Source organism: Callorhinus ursinus, unplaced genomic scaffold (assembly GCF_003265705.2).
Source record: "Callorhinus ursinus isolate GAN/ISIS: 27379988/994484 unplaced genomic scaffold, GSC_fseal_2.0 scaffold1, whole genome shotgun sequence".
NCBI classification, from domain to species: Eukaryota; Metazoa; Chordata; class Mammalia; order Carnivora; family Otariidae; genus Callorhinus; species Callorhinus ursinus.
This window is the reverse complement of record NW_027397063.1, coordinates 4,022,614-4,042,867: the sequence shown is the minus strand read 5'-3', so window position 1 is coordinate 4,042,867 and position 20,254 is coordinate 4,022,614. Positions and strand designations below refer to the sequence as shown.

General features: G+C 47.6%; 1 protein-coding gene and 1 long non-coding RNA gene across 6 annotated transcripts in view; both read left to right on the top strand.

The window, feature by feature from the left end:
- Window positions 1-12,299: 12,299 nt before the first annotated feature.
- IFNGR2 (interferon gamma receptor 2) overlaps window positions 12,300-20,254 on the top strand; it is a 27,002-nt gene continuing 19,047 nt past the window's right edge. For 4 of the 5 annotated variants that reach the window (XR_012377681.1, XR_003208296.2, XM_025871997.2 and 1 more), the window contains exon 1: window positions 12,300-12,526. Coding sequence is in view for 3 of the 5 variants with exons in the window: in XM_025871997.2 (XP_025727782.1) it covers window positions 12,439-12,526 (88 nt within the window). In the remaining 2 variants the exon portion in view is untranslated. The remainder of the gene's footprint in view (window positions 12,527-20,254) is intronic. The other variant, XM_025871987.2, reaches the window with a different exon arrangement.
- On the top strand, window positions 13,015-16,929 carry LOC112824230 (uncharacterized). Its single transcript, XR_012377682.1, has 2 exons — window positions 13,015-13,932; window positions 15,901-16,929. It is a non-coding gene; the product is annotated as an uncharacterized lncRNA (long non-coding RNA).

Below are 20,254 nucleotides of genomic sequence, written 5' to 3'. Positions count from 1 at the left end.
GGGGGGGGGGGGGGGGGGTGGGGGGGAGAGCTTGCAGAAGAAAAGCCTGCCGAAAAAAACAAGCACCCTCCTTCCCCACCCCCAACCCTGTTCCAGGACACAGCAGGTGGAAAGCCAGCTCTTTGAGTGGCAGGAAGTGGTCGCAGGACCCATGTGGACCCACTAGGGATGCAAAGCCCAAGCTGATCTATCCCCTTTGACAGGATTGCTGAGCAATCCTGAGCTCAGCTGTGCTTACAGCGGGTTCAGCTCCTGCAGGGCCCTTTCTCGTTTCCTGGGTTTTGTCCAAACTCTAGAGAGCCCTCGAAAGTGGGGCAGGGAGCCGGATTTGATCTTGTTGACGAGCAAAACTGATTTGACAGTTCTTGTTTCTGAGGGTTGCGGAGCCAACGCACAGCAGTGCCCACCTTTTTAAAAGAGACACTTTCTGCTGATGAAAAGATGTATCTAGGTCAGGAAGTGCAGAATCGCAGAATCTTTTCAGTAATTTTTGCCCCTTTGTCTGGCTTCCTGTTTAAACGGCTTTTTTCTTCTTTTTTTTTTTGATAGATAATTATTAAATTACTAAAGTCTGAGGGTATGTTGAAGTTTAAATGTAGTTATAATGCTTTGGTCCCTGCTGTAACTGAGGTGTCTAGAACGGTGTCTGGCACATGAGTGAGTGTTCAATAAATATTTGTTCAGAAAAAGTTTGTTGAAGAATTTAAAAAGTAAATGGATCCACCTCTTTCAATATTTGGATAAGTCCAAACTTTGGTGTTAACATAATGGATTTCCTAGAGTTGCCTTCATTTGAATTGAAGTGCATTAGGACTAATTCATTTCCTGAAGTGGTGTGAGCAATGTCCATTTGGGAAGCAAAGGGTGTCTCTAGGTCTGAGCTCGGCCAGGTGGGTTCTGGGGCTTCATTTGCATGGACGCCCCTGTACATTTAGGGGAGTGAGTGAGGAGGTATTTGTAGCTTTCTGCGGGTCCCTGGGCATTTGGGACAATACCAGCAGGTGACAGTGCCCTCCCCCCTGCATGTCTGGGGAAGGTCAAGGCAGGGCAGGAGGCTCCCCCAAGTCAGAGAGGGTGGTGGGACTATGAGAGGGGTGCGGGGTGAGACCCTTGGACAGGTAAGAAGAAACCATCACTTTATGAACACTCTCCAAGTTCCTCCAGCAAGGGTTTCCCTCAAGCTATAGTTGGGGACTTTGAAAAGCTGTGTACCTCTCGGGGATGGCCGAAGGGCCACCACAGCTCCTGTCCCCATTTCCCTACTCCGCACAGAGGGTCCAGTCACCTCAGAACCTACCACCAACCCTGGGACAGAAGAGAGAGAGAGAGAAGCACTCCTATAGAATCTTCAACTACACACACAAGGAGAATCTTCTGGGGCAGAAGCCAGTCCCGCTCAATAGCATGTCCAAGCATGGTCTGAGATACGAGGGGCTGTGTTTGCTGGTTGGCCTGAGTGTCCTCTGTCACCTCCACTAAAAACATCAGCTCCACAAGTTCAGAGCTTTTGCTTCTTGTGTTCAGAACAGGACCCAGTGTGGAGTAGATGCTCAATAAACATGTGTTAAATGAACCAGAGATGGAAGGAAAGAAGGAAGGAAAGAAGGAACGAAAAGAGGGAGGGAGGGGAGGATGGACACAATACCAGCTTTGTGCTTTCTGAACATGCTTTACTGTCCCTGGACTCTTTCTAGAAAGTTCTTGCCTTCATCAACAAATGTACCTAAATGAATTTGGTTGTTGTTTTTTTGTTTTGGTTAGGTTTTTGTTTTGTTTTATTTGTTTTGTTTTGTTTTTTGTTCTTTTTGTTTTCTGTGGATACCCAGTAAGTCACGTAACTATGATGTTTGAGGTTTCAAAGAAAAAAATGAAAGTTCATGTTGACAATAGCGTAAGACTGCCAGAGAAGTCAAGAAATGCCTTCACAAGGCATTTAACACACATGAAATGGAAGAGGAGCTCCAGATGCCCATGACTTTGCATGGCTATACACAGAAGGTGTTGGCCAACCCAAGGCTTCAGCTTGAGGGTTGCTAAACAGTGAACCTGAGGTATCTGGCATCTTTTTTCCCGGGTCCAAGTCATGTTCTGAGCTTTGCAGAGTCTCCATCTGTAGAGGGCCCTGCAACTATAGAGGGCCTGATTTTTACACAGTCATGAAACACGAGCATGTGAGAAGCAGGATTCCCTTCTAGCTCAGCCTGAATGTGGTTCCTACAATCTTCTCACAAAGGAGTGAGTCATGCTGCACCCCCCTTGCCAATTTACTGCTGCTCAAGAATTTAGGCCTCTCAAGATGCAAGCTGTGGTTGTTTGGGTTGTAAAATTATGGGGGAGTTTTTTCTCTTCTTTATTATTTTTCTGTATTCTAGATTCACCACAATGAGCAGATACTATTCTTATAGCAAGGACAAAACCAGTAATGAAGGCCTGCAAGTGTTTCTGTCCCACTGTAAGTTAGCCCACATGCCAAGGGCCAAGCAAGGCAAAAGTAGCCATTGTCTAGAGCAGAAGTCACATTGGAAGCAAAATGCATGTGCTTTTTTTTTCTTTTTAAGATTTTACTTATTTATTTGAGAGAGAGAGAGAGAGAGAGAGCACAAATGGAGGGGAGGGACAGAGGGAGAGGAAGAAGCAGACTCCCGGCTGAGCAGGGAGCCCGATGCGGGGCTCGAAACCAGGACCCTGGGATCATGACCTGAACCGAAGGCAGATGCTTAACGACTGAGCCCCCCAGGCGCCCCAAAGTGCATGTGCCTTTAACTGTCATTCTCTTACCTCAGGTACTGCTGCACCTGTGGACAGTAAATAGCCTGGTTTGTATTTTGGCTGCTAGGAAGCTGATTTTAGAACACAAGTAGGACTTTTCGGCTACATATGAACAGACTGACTCCCCACCAGAACACACTCTGTCTTAATTTCCTAGACTCATATTTTTGCCCTAGCCTATAATTCTGTAGCTAAAATTTTGTACCATGTACTCTTTCTTAAAAACAAAAACAAAAACAAAAAACAAAAAACATGCATATGGAACAAACAGCCATACAGTATGTTTATTATTCTAATCTGCCTTAGAATTCTAGAGAATGAGGTACAGCATTAATTTTTCTTTTATTATTGAGAAGTAGGATTCAGGGGCGCCTGGGTGGCTCAGTTGGTTAAGCGTCTGCCTTTGGCTCAGGTCATGATCCCAGGGTCCTGGGATCAAGCCCTGCATCGGGCTCCCTGATCAGCAGGGAGCCTGCTTCTCCCTCTCCTCCCCACTCATGCTCTCTGGCACTTGACTCTCTCAAATAAATAAATAAAATCTTTAAAAAAAAAAGAAGTAGGATTCAGCTGCTGCTTCATAGGTACTGCCCCAGCTAAGCCCGTGTGTTGACCCCGGGGATCGGCATAATCCCGTCACAGGCCAGCTTCTTCTTCCTCCTTTTTTTTTTTTTTTTAAGATTTTTATTTATTTATTTGACAGAGAGAGGGAGACAGCGAGAGAGGGAACACAAGCAGGGGGAGTGGGAGAGGGAGAAGCAGGCTTCCCACTGAGCAGAGAGCCCAGTGTGGGGCTCGACCCCAAGACCCTGGAATCATGACCTGAGCCAAGGGCAGACGCTTAACTGACTGAGCCACCCAGGTGCCCTAGCCAGCTTCTGAAGTCTCAACTTGGGCATGAGTCTTCTCAAAGGGAATGTGTAGCCAGAAAGAATTGTCTGTGGAGAGGAAGGAATTAAATGAAGAAACCTGCTATTGCTGATCATTCTTCCTCTTCACTTGTATGAGATAATGGAAAATACATGTTGGTCTCTGCCCCTGGTTCCTGGCATACAGTTCCTTAAGCCCTTGTAATTTCCTGGGTGATAGGAATGTCTGTTGTTCTGATGAGGTAACTCTGAGTGGGTTCCTGGGTGGCTCCTAGATGAGAGCTGATCACCAGATAGAACAAGCCATGATTAGAAGCTTGGAGGTTTCTCTCAAGAAGGGTAAAGGGTTGAAAATGAAGTTAATGATTGATCATGCCTATGTGAGGAAGGCTCCATAAATCATGGATGGACCTTGAGGGCATTATGCCAAGTGAAATAAGTCAGAGAAAGATGAATACTGTATGATCTCACTTATATGTGGGATCTAAGAAAAGAAAACTAAACTCATAGATACAGAGAACAGATTGGTGGTTGCCAGAGGTGGGGGTGAGGGACAAAACAGATGAAGGTGATCAAAGGGTACAAACTACCAGTTATAAAATAAATAAGCCTTGAGGATGTAATGCACAGTGTGGTGACCATAGTTAACAATACTGTACTATAGGGGCGCCTGGGTGGCTCAGTCGTTAAGCATCTACCTTCAGCTCAGGTCATGATCCCAGGATCCTGGGATCGAGCCTTGCATCTGGCTCCCTGCTCGGCGGGAGCCTGCTTCTCCCTCTCCCACTCCCCCTGCTTGTGTTCCCTCTCTCGCTGTGTCACTCTCCTTCAAATCAATAAAATCTTTTTTAAAAAAAACAATACTGTACTGTATATTTGAAAGTTGCTAAGAGAGTAGATCTTAAAAGTTCTCATCACAAGAAAAATAAATTTATAACTTTGCTCGGTGACAGATGTTACTAGATTTATTGTGGAGATCAGTTCTTTTTATTTTTTTGAGGATTTTATTTATTTATTTGAGACAGAGAATGAGAAAGAGCATGAGCAGGGTGGAGGGATAGGAAGAGGGACAAACAGTCTCCCCACTGAGCAGGGAGCCCAGGACCCTGGGATCGTGACCTGAGCTGAAGGCAGACACTTAACCGACTGAGCCATCCAGGCTCATTATATAGAGACATTGAATCATCATGTTGTACACCTGAAACTAATATATGTTACATGTCAACTATATCTCAATTAAAAAAAAACACAAAGAAAAGGAAATATGGAAGCGGAGATTGGGGAGAGAGAAAGTGAGAACGTGTTTTCAAAACCCATATTTGAATCTTTTTTCCCCAAACATGTATTTTCTTTTGATTATTGTTATTCTTTGTGTTTGCAAAACATGTATTTGAACCTCTTGTCAAATGTATACCCTAGGTTCATTTACCTGGGAGAATAGTGGCTTTCCTTTCGTGTGTGTGTGTGTGTTGTGTGTGTGTGTGTGTGTGCACTTTGGAGGGGGTGTTAAAATTCATATGTCAAAGCCCTAACCTTCATTGTGATAGTGTTTGGAGGTCTTTGGGAGGTTACTAGGTTAGATGAGGTCATAAGGGTGGGGACTTTATGATAGCATTGAAGGCCTTCCCACAAGCCAGGAAGACGGCTCTCACCAGCACCCTGATCTCAGACTTCCAACCCCAGAACTGTGAGAACATAAATACTGTTCTTGGGGGTCCTGATCTCTGGCTACGTCCATGTGTAAAACAGAGCCCATAAAACAAAGATTTTAGAAACAGAAGCAAAGAGTCCCAGGGCTTCCATCTGATGGATGCTCCTCTCATTTCATGGAGATTGTTTAGGAAAGAGCAATAGTCACATTTCAAAAAGTCTGTGCTTGGATTACAGCAACCCAATCCCCCTGCATGAACAAAATCCCGGGTAGTGCAGTTCCCGTTTTCCATCACTCAGAAGTCAGCAGTCAACATTTCTCGTGGCTGAACCACGCTGCCACACTGCAGGGTACAATTCCAGACACAAGGAAAGAAACTGGATGTTCTAACTCACTTGAGAAGCCTTCCTGGAGGCAAATGAGTGATTTCTCTGGGGCTTCGTGAAGCTTCAAAAATAGATTTTGATAACAAGGGGAATAATAATGAACAAGGTATAGAATATATCTGAAAGGATAGTCATATAGATGTGTTTGCACAGGAAAAGAAAATAAATGCCTTTAACTGTTAGGATATACAACATAAAATGATCTTGATTGTATGATTTCCCTCATGAAAAATTGAAGAATTGGGGCCTGAGGGGAACTTCTGGTGGTTCTTGCAGGTGAACATTTCCATGGTTTCTGACACAGAGAAGGTGTATAGTGGAAGGGGGCTTGGCTCAGGGCAAGTAACGTGGCTCTAAGGGAGGCTGGGAATTTGCATCTTTTGAAGGGGGAGTATTCATAGGGCTGAAAATGACCCAGCTATACCGAGGGTGTTCGAAATGTACCGTCAGAAAACAAGAGAAGCATGTGTTGGTTATGATGGAGGGACTACATAGGGTAGGGTCTCAATAAATGGTGCCTCATTTTATCGGAGGGTGTGGGCAACGCTCCTGGTTTACTGTGGGTGACTCATCGATGCCTCCCCCAACACCTCCTGGCTGCACTCAGCTTTTTTATAGCAGGCACCTCCCAGCCTGAACCTTTTTTGCCTCTTATGTCCAACCTGCCAGGTTTTTCCCAGAAGCCTACAGGACCCAGATGGCAAATTTAAACACAAAAGGATAGTGATACCATCTTAATCCTTCCAGGAAACAGGGATTAGTTTGAGTTTCTCTAAATTACAGAACCGGAGAGGCCTCGTTACACAAACCTGCCCAGAGAATCCATGAAGAAATCTGAACCCCAGCCCTTCCAGTCCATGCTGGAAGTTCCCGAAGCCCTTGGCCCTTACGCTGGAGTCACTGGGGCTTTTCCAGGGGACTCACCAGGGTCAGGAATATTAAAGCATTGGCATGCACCTAAATATAGGTGTATCTTTGCTCTTTAAAAAGGTTAAAAGGACCCAATTTCCTCCTCTCTCTGCCTAGTCTCTCCTCTCTGCCAAATTTCTAGATACTACCCATCCCCTGCTTCACAGAGGAATGGAATGCATAATGTCACCCTTTGTGATAGGTACTCTCGCAAGGGTCCCTCATAGAAGGAGGTGAAGAAGAAGAGAGTGTGTCTTTTTGTAATGAGGTTTTATGGGGCCCCACAGGAAGGGGGCGGCCGGAAATGCAAATTTGCAGGAAGATGCAAGAAGACAGACACAGTGAGAAGACAGGCCCCGGGCACTGGAGCCCTGAGGTGAATTTGTCCTCCTTGTATTTCTATGCCCATCCCTCTGCCCTTGCTGTTGGCTTTTCTCAGAACAGACTCCAAGTGACAAATCAAGGCTCCGCTTAGCCATGCTCAGGGCCTACTTTGGGGGCTCAGAGCTCTTGCTGCTCTGTTTGAATCTATGGAGGACATTCACCCCTCCCCGCCGCCCTGTTGAGGCAAATGCCTCAATGGAGGTCAAGGTTGAGCCAGGCTGGTATTGAACAGAAGAAGGTAGTTGTCAGGGAGGGCAACCAAGTGCTCAGGGAGGGGAAGTTCCAGCAAGAGATGGAGTTTTAGAATTTTGGGTGTGGGCAGGGGAAGAGGTGAGAGGTGAAGGAAGTAGGGCAATAGCATCGGAAGAGGAGTGCGCTATCTGCCCTCAGGAAGTTCATCATCAAAGGATGGATGGACGGACTAGTGGGTCTTGTCAGGGAGTCACAGAAAGTATAATCCAGCAGGCAAAGCCAGGCCTGGTGATGGGGAGACTGATATGGTGGGGTGAGAAGTTTGGGGTGAGATGCAAGGTGCTTTGTAGCTAGATAGGACTGGTCAAGAGCCCACCCCACCACCCGTTGGCTGTGCATTTTGGGGGTATGATCAGTCAGGTTTGGGTCAGAGAAGCAGAAACACCATATGGGCTGTGGGGTGTGTGTGTGATAAGAGTTTGACCCTGGGCATATTTACCCCAAAGATACAAATGTAGGGATCCGAAGGGGTATGTGCACCCCAATGTTTATGGCAGCAATGTCCACAATATCCAAACTGTGGAAAGAGCCAAGATGTCCATCGACAGATGAATGGATAAAGAAGGTGTGGTATATATACACAATGGAATATTATGCAGCCATCAAAAGGAATGAGATCTTGCCATTTGCAACGACGTGGATGGAACTGGAGGGTGTTATGTTGAGTGAAATAAGTCAATCAGAGAAAGACATGTATCATATGACCTCGCTGATATGAGGAATTCTTAATCTCAGGAAACAAACTGAGGGTTGCTGGAGTGGTGGGGGGTGGGAGGGATGGGGTGGCTGGGTGATAGACATTGGGGAGGGTATGTGCTATGGTGAGCGCTGTGAATTGTGCAAGACTGTTGAATCACAGATCTGTACTTCTGAAACAAATAATGCAACATATGTTAAGAAAAAAGAAAAAGAAGAAGATAGCAGGAGGGGAAGAATGAAGGGGAGTAAGTCGGAGGGGGAGACGAACCAGGAGAGACGGTGGACTCTGAAAAACAAACTGAGGGTTCTAGAGGGGAGGGGGGGGAGGGGGATGGGTTAGCCTGGTGATGGGTATTAAGGAGGGCATATTCTGTGTGGAGCACTGGGTGTTATGCACAAACAATGAATCATGGAACACTACATCCAAAACTAATGATGTAATGTATGGTGATTAACGTAACAATAAACATTTAAAATAAAAAAAAAAAACCAAGAGTTTGACCCTGGGCAATCGCAGGGGTTGGCTACCCAGTGTGTCTGGGACTATTTTTCCTGTGTCTGGGGCTGGAGCCTACAGCTCTCGGGGCAGGTGGTGGGGAAGAGAAGGTTGGAGGGTGCAAGGACAAGCTGGAAACCAAAGCTGAGCTGGAACCACTGTCAGTCAGTCTCTCACCATCTCCACGCTCCAATTTGGACGACAGCACAGGTGTCCTGCAGGAAACTCTGGCGCACTTTGTCCTGGAGCTAAAACGCTCCTGGCCCAGGAGACAGGCAGGTGGTACAGAAGATCCAGCAGGAGCTGGGGGAGCCTCGGGCCTGCCTGTGGTCCCAACCATGCAGGATGTCAGCAGATAAGCCACAATGTTCGAAATTGCCACAACGCCCCATGCCCTGCCCCAACCTCCTGAGAGTGAAGGAATATGGCTGCACTTTCTAAATCTTGTACGAAAACCCCTCCTGTTAAGTACAAATGCCCATGCTAACTCGAAACTGCGCAGGAAGGGGACTTCTAGGAAATGCAGTTACAGCTTAGCTAAACTGACCCAGTACGAATCCACCACAGGGCAAGTTACTTAATTCTCTGGGCCTCAGTCTCCTCATCTGTGAAATGGGAGTTATAACCCCTTAACTGTGAGGACTGAGTGATACAAAACATGGAGCAGCCCCCCTGGTCATCAACCAATATTGGCTACTTTCTGCCAGCCTTCAGCTTCCCTCCTGAGGGAGATGAGGGGAGCACCTCCAGATTATTAGCATAAGGAAAACGTTTTGAGAAGATTACCTGGTTAGAAGGTAGCAAATTAGTGGAAAGGGAAGGAGGAATATGGGTTTTGTAAGCCTGAATATGGGTTTTGTAAGGCTGATATAAATAACATATTATTTATATCAATTATTATGTTATTACATAATATTATTAAAGTATACACAACTGGGGCACAGGGAGCCCGATGTGGGACTCGATCCCAGGACCCTGGGATCATGACCTGAGCCGAAGGCAGATGCTTAACCATCTGAGCCACCCAGGCGCCCAAATAAATAAATAAAATCTTTAAAAAAAAAAAGAATACACAACTAAGAATATAAAATAAGTACAAATGTATTTACTTACAATGAGAAAATAAATCACAAGTTACATTTTTTTAAAGTTGCCAAATATCACTAACATTGAAAAATTCAGAAAAGTAAAATACCTGTATTAATTAATTGTCTGACTCTCTAATACCCTTTTATGTACATCTTTGTGTAATCTTTGCCTCTGCATATGACAACCTTTTGTAATATGCACCGTATCAAGAACAGAAAGTTAATTCAGTCTTTCTTCTAGAATGATCTATCTAAGTGTTCATTACTGACAATTTAGAAGAGTTTCTTTTGGGGTGCCTGGGTGGCTCAGCCGTTAAGTGTCTGCCTTCGGCTCACAGTCATGATCCCAGCTCCGCGGGAGGACTGCTTCTCCCTCTCCCACTCCCTCTGCTTGTGCTCCCTCTCTCACTGTCTCTCTCTCTGTCAAAAAATAAATAAAATCTTTAAAAAAAAAAAGTTTCTTTTGACCTGACCATTTGTTGCTGATATATAGTATAAAGACACTTCAAAAAAAAAAAAAAAAAAAAAGAACGCCACAGCCTCCCCAGCACCACCCTGTAGGAGAAGTTCGTTAAAGAAGAACTCACAGATGGAAGAGACAGAGGTCCTAAAAAATGTGGCTAAAATCTCTTACTTTGCAGATTTCGGAGAAGCATATGACCATGTGAACACCGTGAGGGCAGCCCCTTCCATGATAGTGGAAGAGGTTGTGCAAGGGTGGGGGGGTGGGGAGGCTGGGGTTAGGCTTTTGGTAGTTTCACAGTAAATCTGCTTCCAAAAGGGAGAAGCTGCAGAAAGGAACCCGCGTTCACATTATATGCAATAACCGAGGAGTTGCATGATGCCCTGGGGGTTATATATGGAACCAGACAAAGGACAGCGGATGCTTAGGCATTTTCCACAAGAAATGCAACAGGATTGGCTTCTTGTTCTCTTTAGGTGGAGGATCTCTGTGGAAGTCAGGGTCATCTAGCGAGTACCTCAAAAGTAAAAGTCTTCCAGCCAGCAGGAACAGGAAAAGGAAAATGCCAAGCTCCAAGAACTGGCCTTTCCACGGTGATGAAGCCTGCTCAGCAGTTACTTGCTTTGGGAATATTGTGTGTTTAAGGTGCCAGCTGGGTGCCTGGCTCAGCAGCAAACTGGGCACGCTCCCTTACTCTGCCACGGACTGCTCTAAGGAAAACGTAAACCCTCTAAGTTTTAGCAGGGAAGAGCTCTGGAAGGAGATTGTCCAGCTGGGAAGAAACACAGATGGGGGGGTGTTACCATCTCCCCCTGCCCTCAAAAACCGTTGTCCCTGCCTCTGAGAACTCTGCATCAGGGGAGATCACAAGCGCTCCCTGGCCTTGGCTGAGATGGATGCGTGCCTGTCCTTCCCTTTAATATGATTTTTTTTCTTGATCATGAAAATAAAATATGCCCTATGGGGGGGCAGTAGAAAAAAAGAAAACCGTTACCATTCATAATCCCACTACCTACTGTATGTATTTTGGCATGTTTCCTCCATTTTCGATGCACAAGGATTCTGACTTACATTCACTTTTTTCACTTAACATAGAAACACGTCTCTGTGTCTCGAAAAACTCACTCAAAGCATCATTTGGATAACCACTAGATATTTTGTCACATATTTTTACAACAGTGACCAATTTCAAGAGTTCTACAGAAATAGTCATAATCATAATAATGCAAGAAGTTGGGGGCGCCTGCCCGCTCAATCGGTACAGTGAGAGGAGACTCTTGATCTTGGGGGTTGTAAGTTCTAGCCCCACATTGGGTGTAGAGATTACTTAAAATTAAAAAAAAAAAAGTAAATAAGATAAAATGTAAGAAGTCCAAACGTAAAGCCGTATGTTGCCAAATATTACGCTGCCAAGCAGCCCTCCTAACGGCACCTTGATGACCCTATTCTTTAATTCTTGATGGCTCCCCTTCTTTGGCCCTTTCCTTCCATGCTCAGCTGGGCTTATGGCCCATCTTGGGAGAACCCAGAAGACCCAGATCCTGGCATCAAACTGGAAGCTCAGGCTAGGAGAGGAGGCCACCTCCGCCCCACCCCACCCCACCCCTCCCCCCCAGCTCCTGAGGTTACTTCCTCATTCACTTCCCTGCCCAGACCAGGGCCAAACCCACACGCCATCCTGAAACGGACGTTTCTTTCTTTCCCTCTGCGTTCGTTGCTCCACACCTTCCTTCACCCAGGCCCTTTCTAACCACTGTACCCTTAAACCTGTTTTCAAAAAAGATTTGAAAGCGTAACGTGTACGTTAGAGGCTAAGGAAGCAAAGTGGAAGCTAAGGGAGGAATCGTGTGACCCACGCATCTGGGAGCAGCAGGACCTGAGCGGCTGACTGGGCGCGGGCGGGGGTGGGGCGGGCGCGGGCGGGGGTGGGGCGGGGGTGGGGCGGGGGTGGGGCGGGCGCGGAGGCTCGTCGGCTCCGCAGGAGGCCCCCTCGGGCCTGGGGCGTCGGGGATCTTCCCAGAAGGGTCGCAAGCCCCAGGTGGGCGTCTGGCGAGGTTCCCGCTCTGCCCCCGATTTGTGCGGGTCCCAGGCAGCCCCCTCCGCGCTCGCGCTCGGGGAGGCCGGCCGCAGAGCCCGGGATCTGGGCCGCGCCGGGCGCTCCAGGCCGCGGGCCCCCGGGGCAGGGGGGGAGGGGAGGGGGCGACCGCGCGGGTCGGGGCGCCGGGAAAGTCCCGCGGCCTGAGGGGCAGGGGCGGGGCGCGGGCGCCGGGAGGGGCCGGCTTGGGCGCGGCGGCCGAGCCGGGCTGTCCCGCCGCCCCGGGCCGCGTCGCCGCCGCTCTGGAAGAGGCGGGCCCCGCGCGCCCTGCGCTCGCCATGGCCGCCCCGGCGGCGACGTGAGCCGCTCGGCGGACCCCGCGCCGGGGCCGGGCCGTCCCCAGAGCCGCCGCCGAGCCTCCGGCGCCAGAGCCCCGGGCCATGCGGCCGCCGCCGCCGCCGCTCCTGTCGCTGCTGGTGCCGCTGCTGGTGCTGCTCGGCGGCCGCGCCGCCGCCGCGCCCCCCGCAGGTAAGCCGGGCCTGGGGAGGCGTCGTCGCGGCAGGTGGCGACCCGAGGGGTGCCCTGCGCGGGTGAGGGGTGCGGAGAGCCCGCAGTGGAGGCGGAGGGGGGGGCTTGCGCGAAGCCCGACGCGGGTGTGGGGTGTGGGGTGTGGGGTGTGGGCTGGCCGGCCGGGAATTCCGGGCAGTCCCTGGGCGGGGAGCCCGCGGGCTCCGGAGCAGCCGCGGGACGGCGGTCGCTCCTCCCGGCGCCCGCGCCCCGGGTCACCCCTCCGAGGCCGGAGACGCTGCCTCTGCCCCTGCGTGACTCGGGACACTCTGCGCTCGTCTTCTCCCACCCCCGCGCCGTCGCTCCCTGCAGCCGAGCGCGGCCGAGGTCCGCGAATGTCTCCGCGTGAACAAAGGAAGAGCGACTGCAGGGCTCGGGAAAGGGCCGCCTCTGCCCGCCACACGGTCTTCATCCTGGCCTGGCTGACCGCAGCCCCTGCTTGCCCGGGGTCCTCCTTCCCTGCAGCTGCGTGCGGCGGAGGTCAGCCACAGGCTGGAAATGTGACTCAGTCTGACTGGGGCGGGGGTGCGTTTGCTAGTGAGTTTGAGAGTCCAGATGCTCCTTTTCCAAGGATCGGACAGTTGGGGGGTTGGCAGCCCTCAGGGCAGGACTCAGAAATGCCCGGACCCCCCGTCGTGTTGGTTTTGACGGCAGGGAGTCACCTGGAACCAGACTTTTAATCCCAGCTCTGTTCCCATCCAGACAGTCCCTTCCCTGGGTCAGCCTCCTCCTTCCCTCTGACACTAACTGCCCATACTTATTAGCCAAATCTAAAAACTCCAAGAAAAGAAAAGAAGAAGGAAAAGAAAAAGGAAAGAAGAGCTCAGTGAGGAAGTGTTTGCTGGTTCTTTCTCAGGGACAGACTGTGGTTGGTTGGGAGTTCTTAAATAGTCTCAAGAATTGAAAAGTTTTCACCCATGTGAAGCTCAGGGTGTGGTTTAGAGTTGTTTCTTCTGCCAACATCACTTAGAAAGGTCCTTAAATTCCATAGCTCCGTGAAAAGGGGAGCCTTGCAGATGAAGATGTGTGCTCCGGGCCAAATGGTTGTTTTCCTTTGAGACAGATGGATTTGAATCCTGACTTCAGGCCTCCCCAGCTTCAAATCTTGAGCAATCTCTGTTCTGCCCTCCCTGGGCCTCCTTCAGTTGGGATCTGGGCTTTGGCAAAATGTTGGTAACTGCCTGAGCTGGGTGATGGGTTTAGTGCTGGTTGGTTACTGTATATTAATGCTACCCCTCACTGGGGGGGAGGGAGGGTCTATGCAGCCTTCGTGACTTGTCTGCCATTGAGTCTGACTTGGAGAGAAATATTTAGAAACTTTGCAATTTGACATTGCCCCAACACCTAAGGCCATGCCCCTCTTTCTAGTAATTATCTTTTATTGTCTTCTACCAAAGTTTGGGTCAGTGTGATGCATGAGAAATAAACTGGTGTGGGGGCACCTGGGTGGCTCATTTGGTTAAGCGTCAGACTCCTGATTCAGCTCAGGTCATGAGATCAAGCCCCATATCAGCTCCCCTCGGCGTGGAGCCAGCTTAAGATTCTCTCTCTCTCTCTCTTCTCTCTCCCTCTGTCGCTCCCCCCCCCCAAAAAAAAGAAGAAAGAAAGAAACTGGTCCTTCATCACAGATCCTTTGAAAAATAGCACCATGTTATACTAATCTCTTTTGTGACTACTTGAAATTTTTTTATAATAAACCATTAAAAAAAACTAACTGGGATATTTTTAAGAGAAACTATGTTAGTCAAAGCACAGAGTGGAACTATTAACAATGGTTACATGGTAAATGGGTAGTAGAAAAATTTCCACGCTTTTTCATAATTCACAATTGTCCTTCAGTAATTATGAGGTTGCTTTTATGGTTAGGAAAAAAATAGGTGTTGGAAGCAAATTTTTAAAAAGGAAAACTTAAAATATTTATCCCTTAGAGTTGTATGTTAAGGATAACATACATAAAATATTGGACCTGATCTAAATTGTAGTGTAGGGGAGGGAAACTTTTCCTTTCTTGCCTTCTAGGTTCTTCCACTGGTCTAATAATTAAGTTGACATGAGACAGAGTAACAGGAGAAAAACAGATTTAATTTTGTACCTATAGGAGTTTATAAAAATATAAGACTCGAAGAAGTGACCAAAGAAGGCAGCTTTCATACTTTTTAGATATAGAAACAATGATTTGCAGAGATTTAACCAAACAAGAGGATTTGAATTTGGGGTCGCAAATTAATGAAGAAGTAACAAAGTTTGTTTATACAGCCTTCTCAGCCTTGAATCTCCTATCTCTGAGTAAAGATGCCCTTTATCCTCCTGGTATAGAGAGGATACCTTCACAGGAGAGATTTATTTCCTGCTTTTAGGGGGATAAAGGAAAATCAGAGTGTCCTTCTTGCACCGACTGTTTTTTAAGTAACTTTAATTCCAAATAATTAATATGCAAAAAAAATCAACATGCCAAAGTGACATATTTTGGGGTGGCCTATTTTGCTCCCCTCAGTAGTAATGGTTTAAGCAGTGGCCATTTACTTTAGATTAAAAATTAATCAACTCTACTAAAGTGCAGTAAATCAACTGTCTCTGGCCATTTACCTGAATGTTGAAGAATTGAGGCTTCTCTTTGTATTTGTACCTGCTGCTTAGTTTTGCAGTAGATTGGAAAGGTACTTGTGCCTTAGAATTTTACTACCGTGATTTGCTGACTTGACCATTTAAAGCTTCTTCTAATGCACTGAGACCACTGAGAAAGATAGTAAATGCCCAACAACCTGAAAACCTTTGCAAATGTTAATGTGCATTAAGTAACTCTTTTCTTTTAAGATTTATTTATTTGCAAAAAAGCGTGGGGGGGGGCAGAGGGAGAGAGAGAGAGAGAGAGAGAGAGAAGCAGACTCCCCGCTGAGCACGGAGCCTGTCATAGGACTCAGTCTCACAACCCTGAGATGGTGACCTGAGCCAAAATCAAGAGTTGGATGCATAACTGAGCCAGCCAGACACTCCTGCATTAAGTAACTCTTATTTGCCCATCATCTCAACAGTTAAAACTCCTAAGTAGCTGACATGTTTTGGGGGGCAAACTAAAAATGATAGTAATAGCATTTATTAGGCCACTCTTCTAGGTCAGACAAGGTTTTATAAACATTCTCTGTCTTTATTTTCTCCACCATTCTTTTCAAGTAGGTAATAGCCCCATCTACTCTCAAGGAAACAGAACTGTCCTTTATAGGAAGAGACAAATGGTCTAGGTAAATAAGCTGATGTTGAGGATTTACTGATGAGAGCAACTTCCTGGTTACGGCTGAGGATTCAGGGAATGTTTTTTGACTTCTTCTCACCTGCAGGGTCATTGATGTTCATCATAACGCCCCATCCATGGAAGGATCCTGAGGGGTCTTTGGATGTCAAAATTAAATGATTAATTTTAATGTCAATTTATTTTAATGTACTTTATTATCTGTGATGTGTAGAGTTTTTTAAAAGATTTTATTTATTGTATTTGAGACAGAGCAAGGGAGTGAGAGAGAGAGAGAGCATGAGTGGGGATGGGCGAGGGGTAGAGGGAGAGGGAGAAGCAGACTCCCCGCTGAGCAGGGAGCCCAACGCAGGGAGCCCAAGGTGGGACTCAATCCCAGGACCCCGGGATCATGACCTGAGCCGAAGGCAGATGCTTAACCAACTGAGCCGCCCAGGCGCCCTTCTGTGCGTGATGTCTGTTAACCAAACTATCCTTTTGAGACCTAGGATAGCCTATTCTTAAGGTAAAGTCTCAATCGCCTGGATCCAGGGTGGATCAGAGGTCATGGGAGGGGCAGGAAGGGGGCACAGGAGGAGCTATAGTCATGAGGAGCAGAGGACGCTACACACAGGTGATCCCTACATTATCTCTTCTTAGCATTGATAGTTTATGAGTGATTACCCCATGGGCATGGAGAGGGGAGGGGAAGTGGAACTTTGTACTGTGAGCTTTTATCTTGTAGGAGCTGGGTGTCGTTAAAGGCCTGGTGTCCCCCTCCAGGCACCATATTCGTGCCTGCTGTAACAAATCACCACCAACTTAGTGCCTTAAAACAGCAAGAGGATTTATTATCTTACAGCTCTGGAGGTCAGAAGCCAGATGCTGGTTCCATTGGGCTAAAATCAAGGTGTCAATAAGGATACATTCCTTTCTGGAGGTTCTAGGGGGAGATTCATTGCCTTGCCTTCTCCAGCTTCCAGAGAAACACCGTTGTGATGACACTGGGTCCACCCAGCTATTTGAGGATAAGCTCCCTATTTTAAGGTCTTTTGATGAGGAACCTAAATTCTGTCTACAACCTCAATTCACCTTCGCCATGTAACCTAATATATTCACAGGACACAGACATCTTTGGGGGACACTATTCTGCCTACATCAGAGTCAGACCATTGATACAGTGCTCAGCACGGGGCTCAACGCCCTGTTGCGGGTCCCTGAAGGCAGAGTCTGGGTGACTGGTTGTTGCTCGCCACCTGCGCAAGCAGCCATATCATGAGGAATCAGGACACCCTGAAATAGTCACATCTTAGAAATTTACTTAGACAGCAGTGTCTAATTTGCCTTTCATTTGTGGTCTTGCATTTGCCCCTCACTACAACTCCAGGAGAGATGGCATTGTTCCACAAGTCAGGAGGAAACCGAGGCTCAGCTGGGGTGTTGGCAGGATCTGTGGCTGTAGGTTGCAGGATCAGCCTTTCAGCCTAAGCCCTTTGTCCATAAGTTCGGTTTTCTTCCCGCTGAGCCTTTATGGACACCTTTGATAGCAGGTCCTATGACCCTAAGAATGCTGACTCTTTGGAGCCAAACAATAAGTCACAGCCTAGCATTGTCCACCCACTCCCTGACGCAGCAGAGACCAGACCAAAGGGAGGAACTTAAGCCTAAAGCAAGGAAGGAAAAGGGGAACCTAAGCTCTGCCTGGTTTTCCAGTGGATGAATGCACCGCTGAGGACAAGAGGTTGGTTATGTAATCTCTGAAGGCGAGCATGCTGCTGGGCTTCAGGCCAGTCATTCCCCAGGTTCTGAGTGCCTGATATTCCAGGCGGGGGGGAGGGGGGGGAAACGGTCCCCAAATCCAACAACACCCAGCCTTCCTGGAGCTCCCCACTCTCATGTTCAGGGAGACTATGAATAAACCGCTGGCAATGAGGAGAGGCACGGATCACAAGGTGCTTGCCCTGTCCTCAGCCCCACGCATGAAACTAACTCATTCTCCTCATAACACCGTGAAGTCTGTACTGTACCCCTTTTACAGATGAGACAGCTGGGGCACAAAGAAGTTAAACAGCTTGCCCAAGGCCCTAAGGAGCGTGCAGCTTTGAACTCAGGCAGTCTAGTTCTGGAATCCATGCTCCTAAGCACCGTGGTGTAAACAAAGGACCCAGGTGGTGAACAAGCACCAAGACGAGTCAGGCAGGGACAGGGAACCCCGCACCCTGGGCATTTTACACAGGAAACCACTCTCGTAAGAGCAGAGACCTGAGGGAGGAGGGGAGAGAGCTGTGGCATAGCCAGAAAGAAGGTTCCAGAGAAGGAGCGGCAAGGGCAGGCTCTGAGTTTCCCAGGAACAAGGAGGGCCCCGTGGGGGCCGTGGTGCAGGGGTGAGGCATTTCAAGGACAGGCCTTCTGCCAGGTGCAGTGTGATGAGGCAGTTGCTAATGAGTGGGCACTCTTTGGTGCTTCATTGTGAAACCCTCAGATGTAAGACTTGTTATTGTCTCTGAATGTGGTAAGACGGGATTCCAGGAAAGTCAAATGTCAGAGTAAAACTGTGGGTCAGCTCCCCACACCTTGGGAAAATGAAAGCTGAAGAAAGTAGAGGGCACATCTGGAGACTCCACGTTTACGGGGAAGCCTTTCTTCTGGGCCACCTGTCAGTTGGGGTGGAAGTCTACTCTTCTTGCTCGGTCCGTTGGTGCTTCCTTCCTTAGCTGAATGTCAGGGTCTGGGAGATGGGGGTGCCAGGAGATGGCTCCTCCCCAGAGACGGGATGGTGAAGGGCACTGTGGCAGCAAAATAACAGTCCCCAAAGATGTCCACATTCTAAGCCGCGGAGTCTGTGGCTATGTGACCTCATGTGGCAAATGGGACCTTGCAGGTGTGACCAGGGATCCTGAGATGGTGAGATGACCCTGGATGGTAGGGCTCCGTGGGCCCAGTGTTATCATAAGGGTCCTCGAAGAGGGAGGCAGGAGAGTCAGACCAGAGTGGTGACATCATGAGAAGGAATCAGCCCTGTCTCTTCAATAAATGGTGCTGGGGAAACTGGATAGCGCCAGGCAGAAGAATGGAACTGGACCGCTTTCTTACACCACACACAACAATAAACTCAAAATGGATGAGAGATGTGAGAGAGGAAACCATCAAAATCCTAGAGGAGAACACAGGCAGCAACCTCTTCGAACTTGGCCTCAGCCACTTCTTGTTAGACAGATCTTCAAAGGCAAGGGAAACAAAAGCAAAAATGAACTATTGGAACTCCATCAAGATAAAAAGTTTCTGCACAACAAAGGAAACAGTTGACAAAACCAACAGGCAGCCTCCGGAATGGGAGAAGATATTTGCAGATGACATAGCTGATAAAGGGTTAGTATCCAAAATCTATAAAGAACTTACCAAACTCAACACCCAAAAAAACAAATAATCCAGTTAAGAAATGGGCAGAAGACATGAATAGACATTTTTCCAAAGAAGACATACAGATGGCTAATAGACAGATGAAAAGATGCTCACCATCATTCATCATCAGGGAAATGCAAATCAAAACCACGATGAGATACCACCTCACACCTGTCAGAATGGCTAAAATTAACAACACGGGAAACGACAGGTGTTGGCGAGGATGCAGAGAAAGGGGAACCCTCTTACACTGTTGGTGGAAATACAAACTGGTGCAGCCACTCTGGAAAACAGTGTAGAGCCTCCTCAAAAATTAAAAACAGAGGGCACCTGAGTGGCTCAACCAGTTAGTTGAGCATCCAGCTTTTGATTTTGGCTCAGGTCATGATCTCAGGGTCGTGAAATTGAGCCCCACATTGAGCTCCATGCTCTGCACAGAGTCTGCTTGGGATTCTCTCTCTCCCTGCCCCTCTTGTCTCTCCCTCTGCTCTCTCTCCCTCCCTCTCTCTCTCAAATAAATAAATAAAATCTTTTTTAAAAAGTTAAAACTAGAACTGCCCTATGATCCAGCAATTGCACTACTAGGTATTTACCCAAAGGATACAAAAATACAGATTCTTAGGGGCACATGCACCCCAGTGTTTATAGCAGCATTATCAACAATAACCAAACTATACAAAGAGCCCAAATGGCCATCGACTGATGAATGGATAAAGAAGGTGTGGTATATCCATACAGTGGAATATTACTCAGCCATCCAAAAGAATGAAATCTTGCCATTTACAACAATGTGGATCTAGCTGGAGGATGTTATGCTAAGTGAAATAAATCAGAGAAAGACAAATACCATATGATTTCACTCATGTGGAATTTAAGAAACAAAATAGATGAACAGAGGGGAAGAAAAAAAAGAGAGAAACCAAACCATTAGAGACTCTTAAGAGTGGAGAACAAACTGAGGGTTGATGGAGGGAGGTGGGTGGGGGATGGGCTGATGGGCATTAAGGAGGGCACTTGTGATGAGCACAGAGTGTTATTTTTTTATTTTATTTTATTTTATT